Source organism: Uloborus diversus, chromosome 5 (assembly GCF_026930045.1).
Source record: "Uloborus diversus isolate 005 chromosome 5, Udiv.v.3.1, whole genome shotgun sequence".
NCBI classification, from domain to species: Eukaryota; Metazoa; Arthropoda; class Arachnida; order Araneae; family Uloboridae; genus Uloborus; species Uloborus diversus.
This window is the reverse complement of record NC_072735.1, coordinates 137,541,897-137,556,937: the sequence shown is the minus strand read 5'-3', so window position 1 is coordinate 137,556,937 and position 15,041 is coordinate 137,541,897. Positions and strand designations below refer to the sequence as shown.

Here is a 15,041-nt window from a genome sequence, read left to right as displayed (position 1 = left end):
AAATTTCAGAAACAAAACAAGCACATTTAAGGTGGTGGATGTAAGGCATATTTAACACAAACAGTGTAGAAATTAATGGTGGTAATGTAGGCTTTACTTGAAATTTTTTCCAAGAAATATAAGATAAAAATTACTAAGAATAAATAATGGCAAAAAACTGATCATGAGTTATAAAATTTGGATTCAGTGAAACTTCGCAGGTGCATTTCCTTACTTGAGCATTGCATTTATGCCCTTCAAAGAGCACTATCTACTTTTTATTTAAGATAACTCTAATTAACAACTTATTTAAAATGATGTAATCTATTTGAACTGTTTGCATTAGGGTAAATGCTGTTTTTAAAGAATTTAAAAAAAGACATTTTCAATCTTTCTTATTTGTTACAATGTAACAAATTCTTTAAACATTAAGCAAATTTCGTTTTAGCATTGTTTGAAAATCAAAAGGGAAAAGGTGATTAGATAAAAAGTTTATATCTCACATGAAAGTATTTTTTGAAAATGTAAAACCATTGAATTATGTCATCATGGCATAATTCAATTATTTTTATTCTTTATTGATGAATATAGCCTCTCAAGCAGGCAAAGAACATAATTAATTCCTTTAGTAAGCAATGAAATTGTAATTTGCTAATAAAGTGATAAAAACTAGTTATTTAGCTTCAAATGACAAAGGAGCTTTTATTCCAATAATTTATTCCACTAAAAAAAGGCTTCTCTTCAAGTTGTGTGGAAAAGCTGTATAAAACTCTTACTTATATGTAAATAATTAAAGAAATACATTCTTTTTTTTTTAATCAAAATCTTGTTTTAGTGCAAATTGAAATGTATTGGAAATGTTATTATGATCATTAGATAAATGTATTAAAATGTTTGGCTCCTTAATTCTCTTCAAATATTGATCAATTTAATAAATCCTATAATCAACAACCACAAAAAAAAGACATTTGTTAGTTAAATTTTTACATTGCAAAATATTTTCAAATTACTATTCAAACATAAATACAAATACAACGACCAGCAACAGGCTCTGGGTGCAGCATTACATTCATTCTATATTTGTTTTTAAATAAAACAAAGTCTTTCCTTTAAAATTTCTTATCTATATTTGCTTTTATGACTTTCTGGTTTGGTGCTTAATATATTTGTATTGTAAAGTTGCATACACACAGTCCAGTCACATTAATGTAACCATCTGTCAAAAGCCAGAATAACCACCTTTTGCAGAGCGGACTACTGTGAGACGTGCAGGAAGAGAGTCACTTAGGTCCCTGAAGGTGTTCTCTGGGATGTTGAGCCATGCCGACTCTAATGCCGTGGCCAGCTGCACTAGATTACGCGGTTGAGGATCCATGTCGCGAACAGCTCGATTGAGATGGTCCCACAGATGCTCGATTGGGTTTAAGTCAGGTGAGTTTGCTGGCCCGGGAAGGACAGTAAACTCATCCTGGTGCTCTTCGAACCACGCACATACACTGGCAGCTGTATGGCACCTCGCATTGTCCTGCTGGAAGATGCCATCATCCTGAGGAAAAACAATGCACATGTAGGGGTGGACACGGTCCGCAAGGACAGATACGTACTTGTATTGATCCATTGTGCCTTCCACAATGATCAGTGAACCCATAGAATGCCAGGAAAACATTCCCCAGACCATAATGCTCTCGCCTCCAGCTTGGACCGTTCCAGCAATGGTTGCAGGGTGGTTCCTTTCAGAGGTTTCATGCCTTATACGCCAACGTCCATCTGTCCGATGGAGCATAAAACGCGATTCATCTGAAAACGCTACCTGTCGCCACTCAGTGGACGTCCAGCTGCTGTACTGGCGTGCAAATTCTAGCCTTTGTCGTCGATGAACAGCAGTCAGCATAGGTGCACGAACCAGGCATCTGCTTTGGAGGCCCAGACGCAGCAATGTTCGCTGAATAGTAGTTTGGGAGACACTTTTGATAGCCCCTTGGTTCATTTTGGTGGTCAGTTGCTCAACGTTAGCCCGTCTATCTGTCCGAATGCATCTACGCAACCGTCGTTCGCCTCTGTCATCTATGGCCCGTGGTGCACCACATTTGCCACGTCGCTGATTTTGGACAGTTCCATTTTGCCATGCACGGTACACTTTTACCACAGCGGCACGCGAACAGTTCACAAACTCTGCCGTTTCGGAAATGCTTCCACCCTTGGCCCGAAATCCAATGATCATGCCCTTTTGGATGTTGGATAAATCGCTTCGTTTCTGCAGTACGCCAACGATTGAAATGTTTTCCGAACCCCTCACACACCCTTTATATACGCTCAACTGCACTGTGCTGCCACCTGCCTTCTGTAATTGGTTATTTAACTCTGACGTGGAAAGTACGTGGTGGTCACATTAATGTGACTAGACTGTGTATACAGGAATAGCTCACATAAATAATTGACAAAGAACAGGATCTAGAAAACTTATGCTTTATTTTTTTTAATAGGGACACTGGCTCCAAGTCTGTCAAAAGAAGGCATTGATATTCTTTATGCAACATTTTGGTTTTATCCATCAGATGTACAGGGATTGCTCCCTGAAGATAAGGAATGTATAAAACTAAGAATGGAAGAAGAAAAAGAGAGATTTGATCCTACAAGTAATCATTTTTAAAAAATGAATCTGAATTGCTTTGGCTTCTAAACTAGTCATAATTCAACAATAATTATAATCAGCTAAATTTCAGCTGCTAGTAATTATTAATTCTAAATGAAAAAAATAGGTGTGATAGTCTTAAATATTGTATTTAAAGCAGGGAGGAGATTTACCACTTGCTGCTTTCTATTGCTCACCAGCCATGCAGTCCATAACAAAGTTGACAATAACTAAGCATTTGTTAAAAAATAGTGGTTCGTTTTTAGTGGTAATTAATATTGTCCTTACAATGTCCTAAAATTTCATAAAAATGTTGTCCTAATTTTCTTTTAAATCCCCACTTTGACCGCTGTTACAAACATACTGTTAGTGTTGCTGCAATCATTGAAGGCCAGTCATAGGCTGCCAGTATTTGACACTTTTTAAAGGAAACCTTAAACCCAAATTTTACATTGAAAACGTTTTTTTAGAATTGACATATTTTGCTCCCAAATGTTTTTAGCAAAATTATCATCCCTACATGATCAGACAGAATCAAAAATTGGAAATAGTGCTCTAAAAGTACATATAAATGAAATGTAGGTATATAGGTGTAAAAATATGCAAAAATATTTTATTGCAATTTGATTTTAAAAACTAAAATGGAGCAGAAATGTTAATTCATTGTTTTAAAAAGGTGGTTGAAAAATATCATGCACATTTACAGAACTACTAAATTCAATAGTTTTATGCCAAAGACAAATACATTAAGATTCAATTTTGCTTTACAGTTGGCAAAAAAAATTCAACCTTAAATACCTCCAATACATTACATTATTATATTATTATATAAGAAATTTTAATGAATTTTAAAATCGTTATGTAGTTTGATTTTTAAAAAATCAATTAATTCGCTCAATATTTATACCGACTCTGTACATTTGAAGTTTATCTTAAGAGAAAATGCTTTCGACCCTAAAAGAGTTGTGAACATTCAGAAAAAGAGTGAAGGCATAATGCATAATTTACATTAATAATTAATTTCAATGATGAAGAAATAATTTAAATGGCAAATGAATTATTTCATTTATTTCCTTTGAAGGACAGACTTAAACAATTTAGCAAAAAATAATTCTAACCCTTGTGTGAATACAATGAAAAAATCAATCCTATTAGATTAAAAATTGTAACAGTTACTTAGCATTTGTGTGGAAGCTCAAAACTATTCCACATAAAACAAATTAAAAGAAAAAAAAAATTGCAATGACACAACACAACAAATATTTTTTACTGTCTGTGATATAAAGTTTTCTCATTAAATGAATTTAATAATTTTATATTTATAAAAGAACTACCACTTTAAATAAGACAAAATGAAAAGTTTGAAAAAAATTTTTGTATAGGTATCTTCTATGGAATGGATCATGATGCGTATGAAGAGGTAATCACGGAAGAATGTTTGAAAAGAAGTGGTCATCTTAAAGTGCATAAGAAGACTAAGCTGTATAATCCATTTAATCGTCCTATGGGTCAGATGACAGTTTATCGAACTCATTTAAATTGTGTGTGCCCAGAAATCAACAAAACTTTTAGTTCCAAATGTGCAACCATTTTACCATTCAAAGAGCAAATGTGGACTTCATATATGGGCTTTTATGGAAATTCCGTGGCTATGCCTCGAAAAGATTTGTAAAAACATTGTATATTAGATCACTTGTAAATAAATACCCTTAAAAATAAATACATCAATTTATTTGTTCAAATATATAAAACAAGCTTTATAGGTTTAAAAAACTCAATATAATGTGAAGATTTAAATCGACAAAAAATATTGGATAAATATGGTTTAGCTTTTTTTATAGGTTTTCTATGGTATAAAATCTATACAAAATCCTGTACAAATCAATAGTACAAAGTAGCTGAGAAACAAATCTGGTAGGAAATCAGGATGCTTGCAGTCCTTCTCGGAGTTCTTATCACACTAAAATTACAATAGATGATACTTCTGGACTCGTTTTGAAAATTAGTACGAGTGCTCAAGCAGAAGATCACTGAGACACACTATCAAAGAGAGATAACTGTGACATCCCAAAAAACTGCCTTATTCTGCAAATTTTGTCTGATAATTTGGGAAATCTGGTGATTGCATAACAATATTTAAAGAAATTTTAATCATGCCTAATGGCTCACATATTTGTAATGTGCATGCTTGTATTTTCTCATTTTGTAAAATGTGTAGTTCTGTTTGGTTAATTGAAAATTATCGCCCTCACAAAATTTGAGTTTGGGGTGCTCCTGAGCTCAAGAATGGAGTCTAAATGTCTAGAGGGTTAAATTTTGAAACTTAACCTTCATTTCAATGAAGATTAAATTTCATAATGTAACGCCTCTGTAAATATCTTTATTTGAGAGGCTCTCAAAAAGTCAGAATGTTATATGTTTGAAGGAAGTTATATAAGCTCATCCAGCCAAAATCGTTTTTAAAAAATATCTCTTGGTATTATCATCCACTGATCTCCCTAATCATGTATATATCATGTGAAACTTCAGAATTTGCAAGAAAAACTTTCAAACACCATGTGAATTGGCAGGTAAACGTAAAATTTTGTAACTTCTTAGTTGATAAAAACCCCAGAAATTACTTCATGCTAATGTTGTTAAAGGCATTAATAAGACTTAATTTTTAAACTAAAAAATGCAACAATTAATCTCTTAACATTTTAATTTCAATTAAATTAAACTTATAATATACAGAACAATGATGCTGCTTTTCATAATTTTATGAAAAAATTAATTTTTCTCACCTTTAAAAAATGAATAAAAGAAAGAGCTTTTGTGGTTTTCTTATTTTTTTCCCCCTTTGCATGATTTAAAGGTTTACTGAAATTCTATTCTTGACTTATAAAAAAAAAAAAAAACACTTCTGAAAACACAAATAAAAATTTCCAAGCACTTGATTTTAAAAGAGAATTTATTTTGACTTGGCAATTAAATCAAATGCAACTCATTCATGCAAATAAATAATCATTTCAAAACATATTAGTAAAAGTGCATACAAATTAAAATAGAAACAATAACAAAATAGAACTTTTGCTATTGTCAATGAAAATGAATATTAATCTTTTAATGAAATGTTTGGGGGGGGGGGATAATTTTATTCAAATTTCACTTTACCATCCTATACTAAAGAGGAGGACTGCTTTACATTCATAGTCTTAAGTTTTAACCTACGGGATTTTAATATTTCTAGGTGCTGTAGCAATAATAAATAATGTCATGTATTATCCAGAAAAGTTGTTCACCATCAATGCTGTAAAAACCAGTTGAGTAATTATTCAAAAAAAAAAAGAAAAAACAACTCCCCATTGATTAAAATAATGAACATTAAAATAATCCCTTAATTCTGATACATAGTTTTCCTTATCTAATAATGATTTATGTTTCATCAGTTACATGTATAACGTTTTTTAGTTACAAAACAGTTGATTACTTTTTATTTATTTGTTCATTTATTTTTCCTAACCATGATTATTTGTTTGAGTCCCAAAGGGAAAATTTCTTTCTAGTTCTGTAATTCTAGTTCAAGTTAGTCAGTTTATCCTAGAAAAAAACCTATTTTATGGGAGTTTTAAAATAATTTTTCCATACATATATGTATTCAGTCACAAGATGTAAAATTGATTTACATCATTTTCATTTTTGAATAAATCAAAACTTTCTGGTATGACACATAAATACACAATTGCAATGCCTGTAATGACCCCTATAAGCATGAAACGGAGTACTGATAAATTCACTGCTATGATGAGTGAGAAGCCATATGCCATTGAAGAGCTTTAGTCGAAAGAAATTTTTGCGAACATATTGAACAACGATGATGATGAAGTCCTTGCCTGTGTGTCATCCTGTGGGTTTCACAGTTCTGTTTGGTGGTGAATCCTTTGCCACAGGTTTGGCACTTAAAAGGACGTTCCCCAGAATGGATAAGCTGATGCCTCAATAAATGGTATTTCCTGTCCGAGGAATAACTGCACTGAGAGCAGTGGAAGCGATGCACTTGAATATTTCCCTGTAGGAAAACCGAAGTTCGCCAACCTCCATTGGACAGCATTGTTGAACCTGAAAGTTAATTTCAACTGGAAATATTATTTTTAAAAAAATACAAGGATAATATTTATTCAACATTAATTTTTTTTTAATAAAGAGGAAACTAAGATGACATTTAATTAAAGTATTTTTATCTATATTAAAATTCATGATTTTATTTCAACACATCTTGCAATCCTTATGTAAGATCTTCAAAACTAAAATTTAATGGTAAGTTTTTTTTTTTTTTTTTTTGCATGTTGCATAGAGTAATTTTCTTTTTGTGCTAATTGAACTAATCAAATGTTAATCAGATAAGGAGATCGTAAGACACTTTGCTATAGCAGTTTTCAGAAAGTTTTAAGATACATCATTAGTATCGCAATTAATAGAAAAAAAAAACTCATGAAATTTGTCGTCTATTTTTATGCAATTTTTCAGCCTGCAAAATTTAGGTAAAAGTATAGTGAAAAATGAATTAGAAGACAAAGTTTGATTGGCAAGTATGAAAGGGAGGGGGGGGGAGAAATCAAAGGTTAATTATTTTGGTGTGAGATTTTTGTTGCGTTAGAGAACAAAATATTTTATTCTGTATTTTACTAATTCTGTATTTTTTGTAATTTACTAAGCAAGATTGAGAACAACATTTTAAAATTAAATTATAAAGTTCCTACATTTGGATCTGAAAACATGCAAGAGACAGTTAAAATAATCAATGTAATCCTTAAAATGCAATTCAGTTTTTTCAACAAAAGTAGGAAAAATAACTTCATTGCAGGCGCCAAATATTTTTCTTTGTTTTGTCACAGAAATCGAGCACTTCAAGCTTAACTACGAATGCTGATTACGTGTTTGCCATAAGTAATAACTAGCTGATTTTTATTATAATATTAACTGGAGTGTAACTTAAGTGCAGATACAAAACTGATTTTCGAGAGGGGGGAGGGTCTCCCTCTGTCTTCTTGCTTCCAAAAGTTAAATATGTGGCAGGCTGATAAATGCCATCCTTTTTTACTTTACCTTTCTGAGAGGTCCTACAACTAGCTTCAATTTTTTCCTCCATTTTATTAAATAATTTAATGGTCATTCTTCAGAAAACGTAACTTTTAAACGAAATATTTTTGAATTTCAAAACCTTTTGTTTTCTTTTTTTTTCCATTCTTACATGAAGGTGTTACCTACTAGAAGTAACCATAAATAAGGGCCCAGCTAAGTTCCAATTATTTAATTCATAAATTTAAAAAATGCCTTGTTCATAGAAATTTTTAAAAAAAAGAAAAAAAAACATTAAATATTTAAAAATTGAGGCCAATTTAACATCAAAATAGTAATTTTGTTAATTGTGCAAACAATCAGCTATTTTAATGATAAGTGGGAATATAATATTAAGCACTCTTAAAGTATGGCTTAGTTAGTAGTTTCAAATGTATGTTTAAAAATAGCATTTAGTAAATTTGAGGATATACTAGCAATTTATAATTTTGTTAGAATGCCTATTATTGATGTATTTCTCCTCCATCATTTATTTTCACCTCAGATAAAATGACATTGATAAGGTCTGTCACAGAGGTGGGGGACTTTCCATTAATATAGGGCTAATAGATACATTTTTCAGGGGAAATTTTTTTTTTCTTCGTTACTACAATCTGCACATGTTACGCGTATGAAAACATGTTCACTTATTTTTTTTACATTAATTTACATCCCTGAAATTCAAGTTCATGGAGGTGAGAAGTCAGAATAACCACACTAAGTTTTTGTTTTTCGACAATATCTTTTTGTTTTTCGACAAAAATCTCCCAACTTCAACTATGTCTGAAAATAAACAAGGGTACCCTTGTATCATGGAAGATAAAATTTGATGTCATTACTGCCACAGGTTAATGAGGAATGGCATTTTATGCTCAGGTAACGAAGGTGAGAATTTATTGTGTGACATGACTTCTTGTCCTACTAAAACACAATATTGAAAAATTAAATATACTTAAACAATTAGTATTTGAGGCTTGTGAAAGGAATAATCAATAAATAAGTATATAATTTTAATTAAACAAGTTATTCCTATTCCTATTCCTATTCAGAGTCACAACTGACTTCAACTGTATTTATGTCGAGGACTGCATACTAAGTGCCTTGCCTCCATTATTTTTATATACCGATAGATGGCAGCACCATCACCGGATCGAACAGTTAATGAGAATTTAGAACTAGTCCAGGAGCTAATAGCTACCTGGTGCTAGCACCTAACTCAGGACCCTCCAGCCCCAAATCCGACACTCTACCGATCGGGCTACCACGGCCCAAAACAAGTTTTTAAACAACAAAAACAGTCACACAAGGTGTGTGACATGCCACGAAGGTGAGAAATCACATGTTGTGAACCAAAAATATGCTAAAATAAAAATTATTATTAAAAAAATTGTTGGCAGGTTTAAATAGATATATTTTTGATGAAATTAAAAATCATTGTTACATGAATTGTTCCTTGACCTTTTTACTGTGAAAGGCATGTGACAGAAAACTTACTTTTTGAAGAATGTGACCCTTATAATCAAAATACTCTTTAGATTTTTATAGCTACTAAATCTCTAATGGGCATCTCAAATATAAAGTTATAATCAACATTTTCAGGATTTTTTTTCCTTTTCTAGCCCAATGTTGTTCCATTTTTTATTACTTTTAATTGAAATACTGTAGCAAATCATTATTGAAATCTACAGATTTTTTTTTTTTTTTTACAAAGTAGGAAATAATACTATACATCATTTCTCCTCTTAATTACTTGAAGATTGCATTTATTATGTTAATATGTTATTTTCTACAATCTTGAACAAGACAAATCGTTATCCAGTAATGAAATATATATTTTCAGGACGATGGAACATGGTTCATTCTCAATTTCAAACTCTTGGGAACCAAAAAAAGTTTTCATAAAATAGAGAACTTGTAAAATTGATTAGCATTTTCTGTAAAATATTCTTCAGGCCTGATAAGCTGTTTCGAAAATCGTCAATTCTGTAAATTAGAGGCTTATACAATCAAGAGTCAACTGTATATTCAGTGTTTTTTTTTTTTTTTTTTTACTAGCGTCAGAAAAATTATGTTTTTACAATTTAGGTTATGACTACAGCAAATGATTTCTTCAAAAGTTGCCATAACCCCTTCCCTTCTCCAAATATAAATGCTACAACAAAATAACAAAAGATTTGAACATAGATCCTCCTGTTTTGAAGCCAAAAGCTCCAATAAATAATCTTTGAAATATTTCAACCAATGGTATTATTCAACCTATGAGTGATTGAGTCTTTGCAACCAATATTAAAGTGAAACTGTTAAGAGGTTATATGATTTGAAGTGTGCTTCCTAGATGTTATATTTAACGCACATATAGATATTTAATGAACGCATTATGATTTAACCTTATTAAAGTGCATCTTTAAGATTTATTTAATGTAACATCATTAGGCCAATTTGAATTTATATTAAAATTTACTTACAATTAAAAACTTTCCTCTACTGAAATTGGTTTGTAGTTTGTACACATCAAAAGGTAGTGTATTTTAGTTTTTAAATGACTTTTTTTAATTAATAAAAGTCATTTCTACATGTGAATGCAAGAGCAAACATTTTGAATATTTGAGTACAATAAAAGCTTTGAGGTACAATTATTGTAAAAATTGTTGTTGCTTTGACAGCAAGTTTTGATCCATTATGATTTTCCAAAAGAAATGTAGTAAGGAACACTTAATGAAGTTTTGAATTTACAAGGAAAAAACATTAAAAGCAATTGGAATTGCTTAAAGTATATTTTTAAATTATTACACTAAAAAAATAATGACACACAAGTCAACTTCATAATAAGAAATAAAATTTACTTTTATTGCAATAGTTAGTATTTTTGAAGAAAATAATTATTTTTTGCACATCTTACATGAAATGACTTGCAATGTTCCGTTGATCTTGCTTATTTCGTTTCAGGTTATATGTTATTTTAATTAACTTTAAATATTTCTTATGATATTTTAAAACAAGGTTCTATATTTTTGTTAATAGATTTTGTTAATTTTCTCTTTACCTGTGTTTTTGCAGAAAAAATCACTTAGTGGGTTACAAAATTTCACAGAAAACACCCAGAAAACGAAACATTAGCTCTAATAGTTTCCCTAAATGAAAAAGAGTTAGAAATCCTGAGTTTTATGAAAAATAAATTCGGAAAACCCAACTTTTTAAAAATGTAATGTAGTCCCAAATGCATTATTTTTCAAGTTAAATTATGTACAACGTTGAATATTTATAAAATATCAACAATTAACAGTCTTAAACAACACACAAAATCCAATGCAATAATACATAGGAAGGAGAGGGAAGCCAATACTTCCCTCTTCCTTCAGTTTCATTTTCTTTTCTTTTTTGTCTTTCTTTTTGAAAGTATTAAAAAATACACATTAAACATCAGTGAATAAGTATTTTTTATTTGAGTACTCTAGCAAATATGTATTACAAAAAATAATTAAAAATATATATAATTCTAATTTAAAAAATAGCTGTCAAAATTCTAATACATTAATCTGTAATAGTAACATTCAAAAAACTAAAACATACACAACAATTTACAGAATCCAAGTCATTCACTTGTAAACAGTAGAACGCACATTTTTACTAACAAAAAAGCTAATTTTTATGACATCAGAACTTGTACTTTTAAATCACACTCATATTCATTTATGTAATTTAATGAGTATATGAAATCGTTAATGAAAATAACAATTACATAAACTTATAAATGCAAACGTTTTGTAAATAAAAATTAGTTTAATATGCAAGTTATGTCTATGTACAAAACAAAATATTAGTATCATAACTATTGTATTTTTTAAAAAATTCATATGTTTGAAAAACAAATTTCCGTTCAAGCAGAAGTTTATATGCAACGGTAGAAAATTGGGAAAACATGCTTATATACATTTTTCGAATTGCATTATCTTACGCACAAGCAAAAAATTCAATTTTTTAAGAACAAATGAATAACTTAAAACAACACCAATTATTTTCTTAAATATGGTAGGAAAGCTTAATGCCCTTAGCCAAGGGCGCCCATATAGGGGGGCTCGAGCCCCTCCCCCCTTGGAAATTAGAACTTCCTTGCTTTTAGTACTTTTTTCTTTGCAAAAATATAAAAATATTTCTTCTCCAGCCATTAATGAATAAATAATTTAAAATGTCAAAATTTAATGACTCTAATCTGTCCTGAAACTGCCTCCATGAGGAAAATATCCTGCTAAACCATGGTCGAAACTTCTGAGCCCCCCTTTACAATTTTGCATATAGGCGCCCATGCCCTTAGTACAAAGAATGATTATTAATTTAATGCCTTAAAATGATTAACGCTGTGCAATACAATACACAACCAAGACAATGCTGGCAGAAAAAACTACCAGAATACTAGAAATTTGCATTTTCTTAGTTACTTTTCAAAACTGGCAATACTATTAGAAAACTACAATAAAATTTCTATGTTGGGATGAGGACTACTAGTACGTTTTAACCTCTGAAAAAATCAAATTGTGTATCAATGAAAATGTTAACACTGATGTTTTTTTCTTTTACCTTTACTAAATATTTCATTAAAAATTCCATGTGTTTTCAAAGGAAAATGTCAGAAATAGACAAGGTGTGCCTAAAACATTTGGTGAATAAATGGATATCTCATAAACAACGTGAGTTTAAAAATGCCTTCATGTGTATATGCAGGTAGAGGTTAATGGAGAAACTGCACGCAACAAGGTGTAAGAAACCGATGCACAATAGTCTGCTACGGGCAGTTGAATAGTGTATGTTTGGTAAACTTACTTCATATTGCAAAGGATAAACGTTAAGTTATGCCACAAATTAGGAAAACCTCGGCAGAAACACATGCAATACTAGTCCAGGTGTACCGTACAGATAACTTGAGTAAAAAAATACATGTAGAACTGGTTTAAATATTTCTGCGAGGGAAAGAAAACTAGATGATGAGCCATGTTCAGTTTCACCCTCAAAAAAGGTCTTAACCCAACCATCGTGTAACTGTTATCATACATCCATTGTACTCATCAGATTGGGCGCCTGCAGACTTTTTTCTATTCCCTAGCCTCAAGGGAGTCATTACAATGCACATGTTTTGCAGACATCTGATGATCTGTGACTTATGTGATTTGGTAAACCCGAAAAGCAGTCTTTGTTGACTCATTCTTATTTGTTTTATGCTTCCATTCTTCAAACATTTTAGACACACTTTGTTCATTTCAACAAACTTTAACACATTGCGAAAAAATTACAAGAATACTTGCAAATATCCTAACTTTGTCAAATGGCCATCCGCAATAATTACACACATTAGTAACTCTCCTGCTCTCTGTTAATATTTTTCGTGAACTTTATCGTTTTGCTGCCTTTATATTCTTTGAACATTTTCATGCACATTTCTGGTATGCTATTCTAGAAAAAAATGAAGGGGGGGGGGGGGGGTAATGGGTACAATATGAATACAATATGAATCTCCTTGCATTAAATTGTTGTAAGCTGGGGGATGAAACACCAAGTAGGAAAACCTGTGATTTTATATTTCCAAAAGAAAAATTATTAAGTTTTTCTTCAAAATTTTCATTAAATATTGCAATTTCACTGGTTTGTAGGAAATTTTCAACCTCCGAAAAGCCTAAAAGTTTGCCCCATGCCAGACATTTTCCGGGACCCTCTTGTAGCCAAACATTACAATTTTTGCCATTTGCTAAAACAGTTTAACCAATTTGGGGCTCCCAAATAGCAGGGGCCCAAGGCCATGGCTTATTCAGTAATCGGCCTATAAGTGGAAAAAAAGGGGGCTCACGGCCCACCTTCCATATGCGAAAACCAAACCTTGGGACGGCACTGAGCAAAAAGTGGAGAAAAAGGGAAAATCCCTGAAAAAAAAAGGGAAAAGAAGGGAAAAGTCCTGACCGTACGGGATCCTGAAAAAGACAGTCAAGAGAAAATTTTTGTGTAGGACCTGGAAGGGGGGGAGGGAGTCGCAAAGGGCCCAAAATGTTTTAGGCTTTGTTTTATTTAATTTTATTAATTTTTTTCATAAATAAACTTGGTCTAAAAAGCTTATATTGGTTTTTTGGGCCCCCTAGGCTATATCCATTCAAGACTGTCTAAAATTGAGTTTTTGAAGCAATAGTAAACAAATTCGGGGGAGAGTCCTGAAATCTTCTCTTATCATTTTTAAATATGGTCCACATTTGCTTTTCTAGGGCTTTTATTTAGAAAATTTTTCGGGGGAGGGACTTGAACCCTCCGTCATCCCAATATCATCAAAAATCACCTAAATTTGGGGCTTTAAAAACTTTGATTTAAAAAAATTCGCGGGAGAGCCCCGGAACCTTATTTTTCTTGTCAGGTCATCAAAGGCAATTCAATTTTAGGAGTTTGAAAAATTCCCGGAGGAGAGCCTTCGAACTCTCGTTTTTTTAAAATTATCAAAAATCACCTAAAATTGCATTTTGGGAATTTCAATGTCAAAAAAATTCCTGAAGTCTTATCTCTCACCCCGTTCCCTTTATATAACATGCTAAAAAACGCATTTATGCACCGCTTTCAATGCTGTTAGGGCAAGAGATGGGGAAGGGGGGTTGGAACTTTGCCCCGAAATTTTCCGAAATTGAAGATTCGAAAAGGTAACTTAATGATGGCAAACAATCGCATTTTAATTACTTCAATTCGAAAAATTACAAAAAAAATCCCCAAAACTTTCCCTTTTTTTAATATTGCGTTTTTTGGAACTTCAATTTCGAAAATTTTGGGGCAGAGTCCCCAATTTAATACTTTCTTCTAATGTCATCAAAGGTGGCCATAATTGCATTTTAAGGAGTTCTATAGAAAAAATTCTGGGCAGAGTCCACCCCCAATTTAATCCCATCTTCTAACGTCTTCAAAAGTGGCCTACAACTGCATTTTTTAGAAGTTCCATTAATAAAAATTTCTTGGACAATGGACAGTACCCCCGATACTGTTTCATTAAATTAACAAAGATTTGTTAAAAATTGCATTTTTGGAACTTTAACATGATGAGATTTTCAGAAGAGTCCCTAACTCCTTCCCCAAAGGTGGTACATAATCACGTGTGTAAAAGATTTCGTACAATTTACGGGTAAGACCCCCCCCCCCCCCCCCCAAACCTTCCATCCTCCTGACACCACTGAAGAACGTTTAAAATTGCTATTTTTGGAAATTTAAAAAACTCCTCTAGGCAGAGTTCCAAATCTCATCCTTTCAACTAATGTCTTCAAAGGGACATTGCACATTATTGCATTCTTAGAAGCTCAATTTTGAAAAATTACCGGGG

The 15,041-nt window shown here is 31.7% G+C and overlaps 1 protein-coding gene across 1 annotated transcript in view; it reads left to right on the top strand.

Moving 5' to 3' along the window:
* Positions 1-4,319, top strand: part of LOC129222185 (uncharacterized) — a 30,239-nt gene extending 25,920 nt beyond the window's left edge. The window contains exons 13-14 of the mRNA XM_054856652.1: positions 2,463-2,615; positions 3,994-4,319. Of these exons, the coding sequence (XP_054712627.1) occupies positions 2,463-2,615; positions 3,994-4,283 (443 nt within the window). The 3' untranslated portion in view covers positions 4,284-4,319. The remainder of the gene's footprint in view (positions 1-2,462; positions 2,616-3,993) is intronic.
* Positions 4,320-15,041: the final 10,722 nt, after the last annotated feature.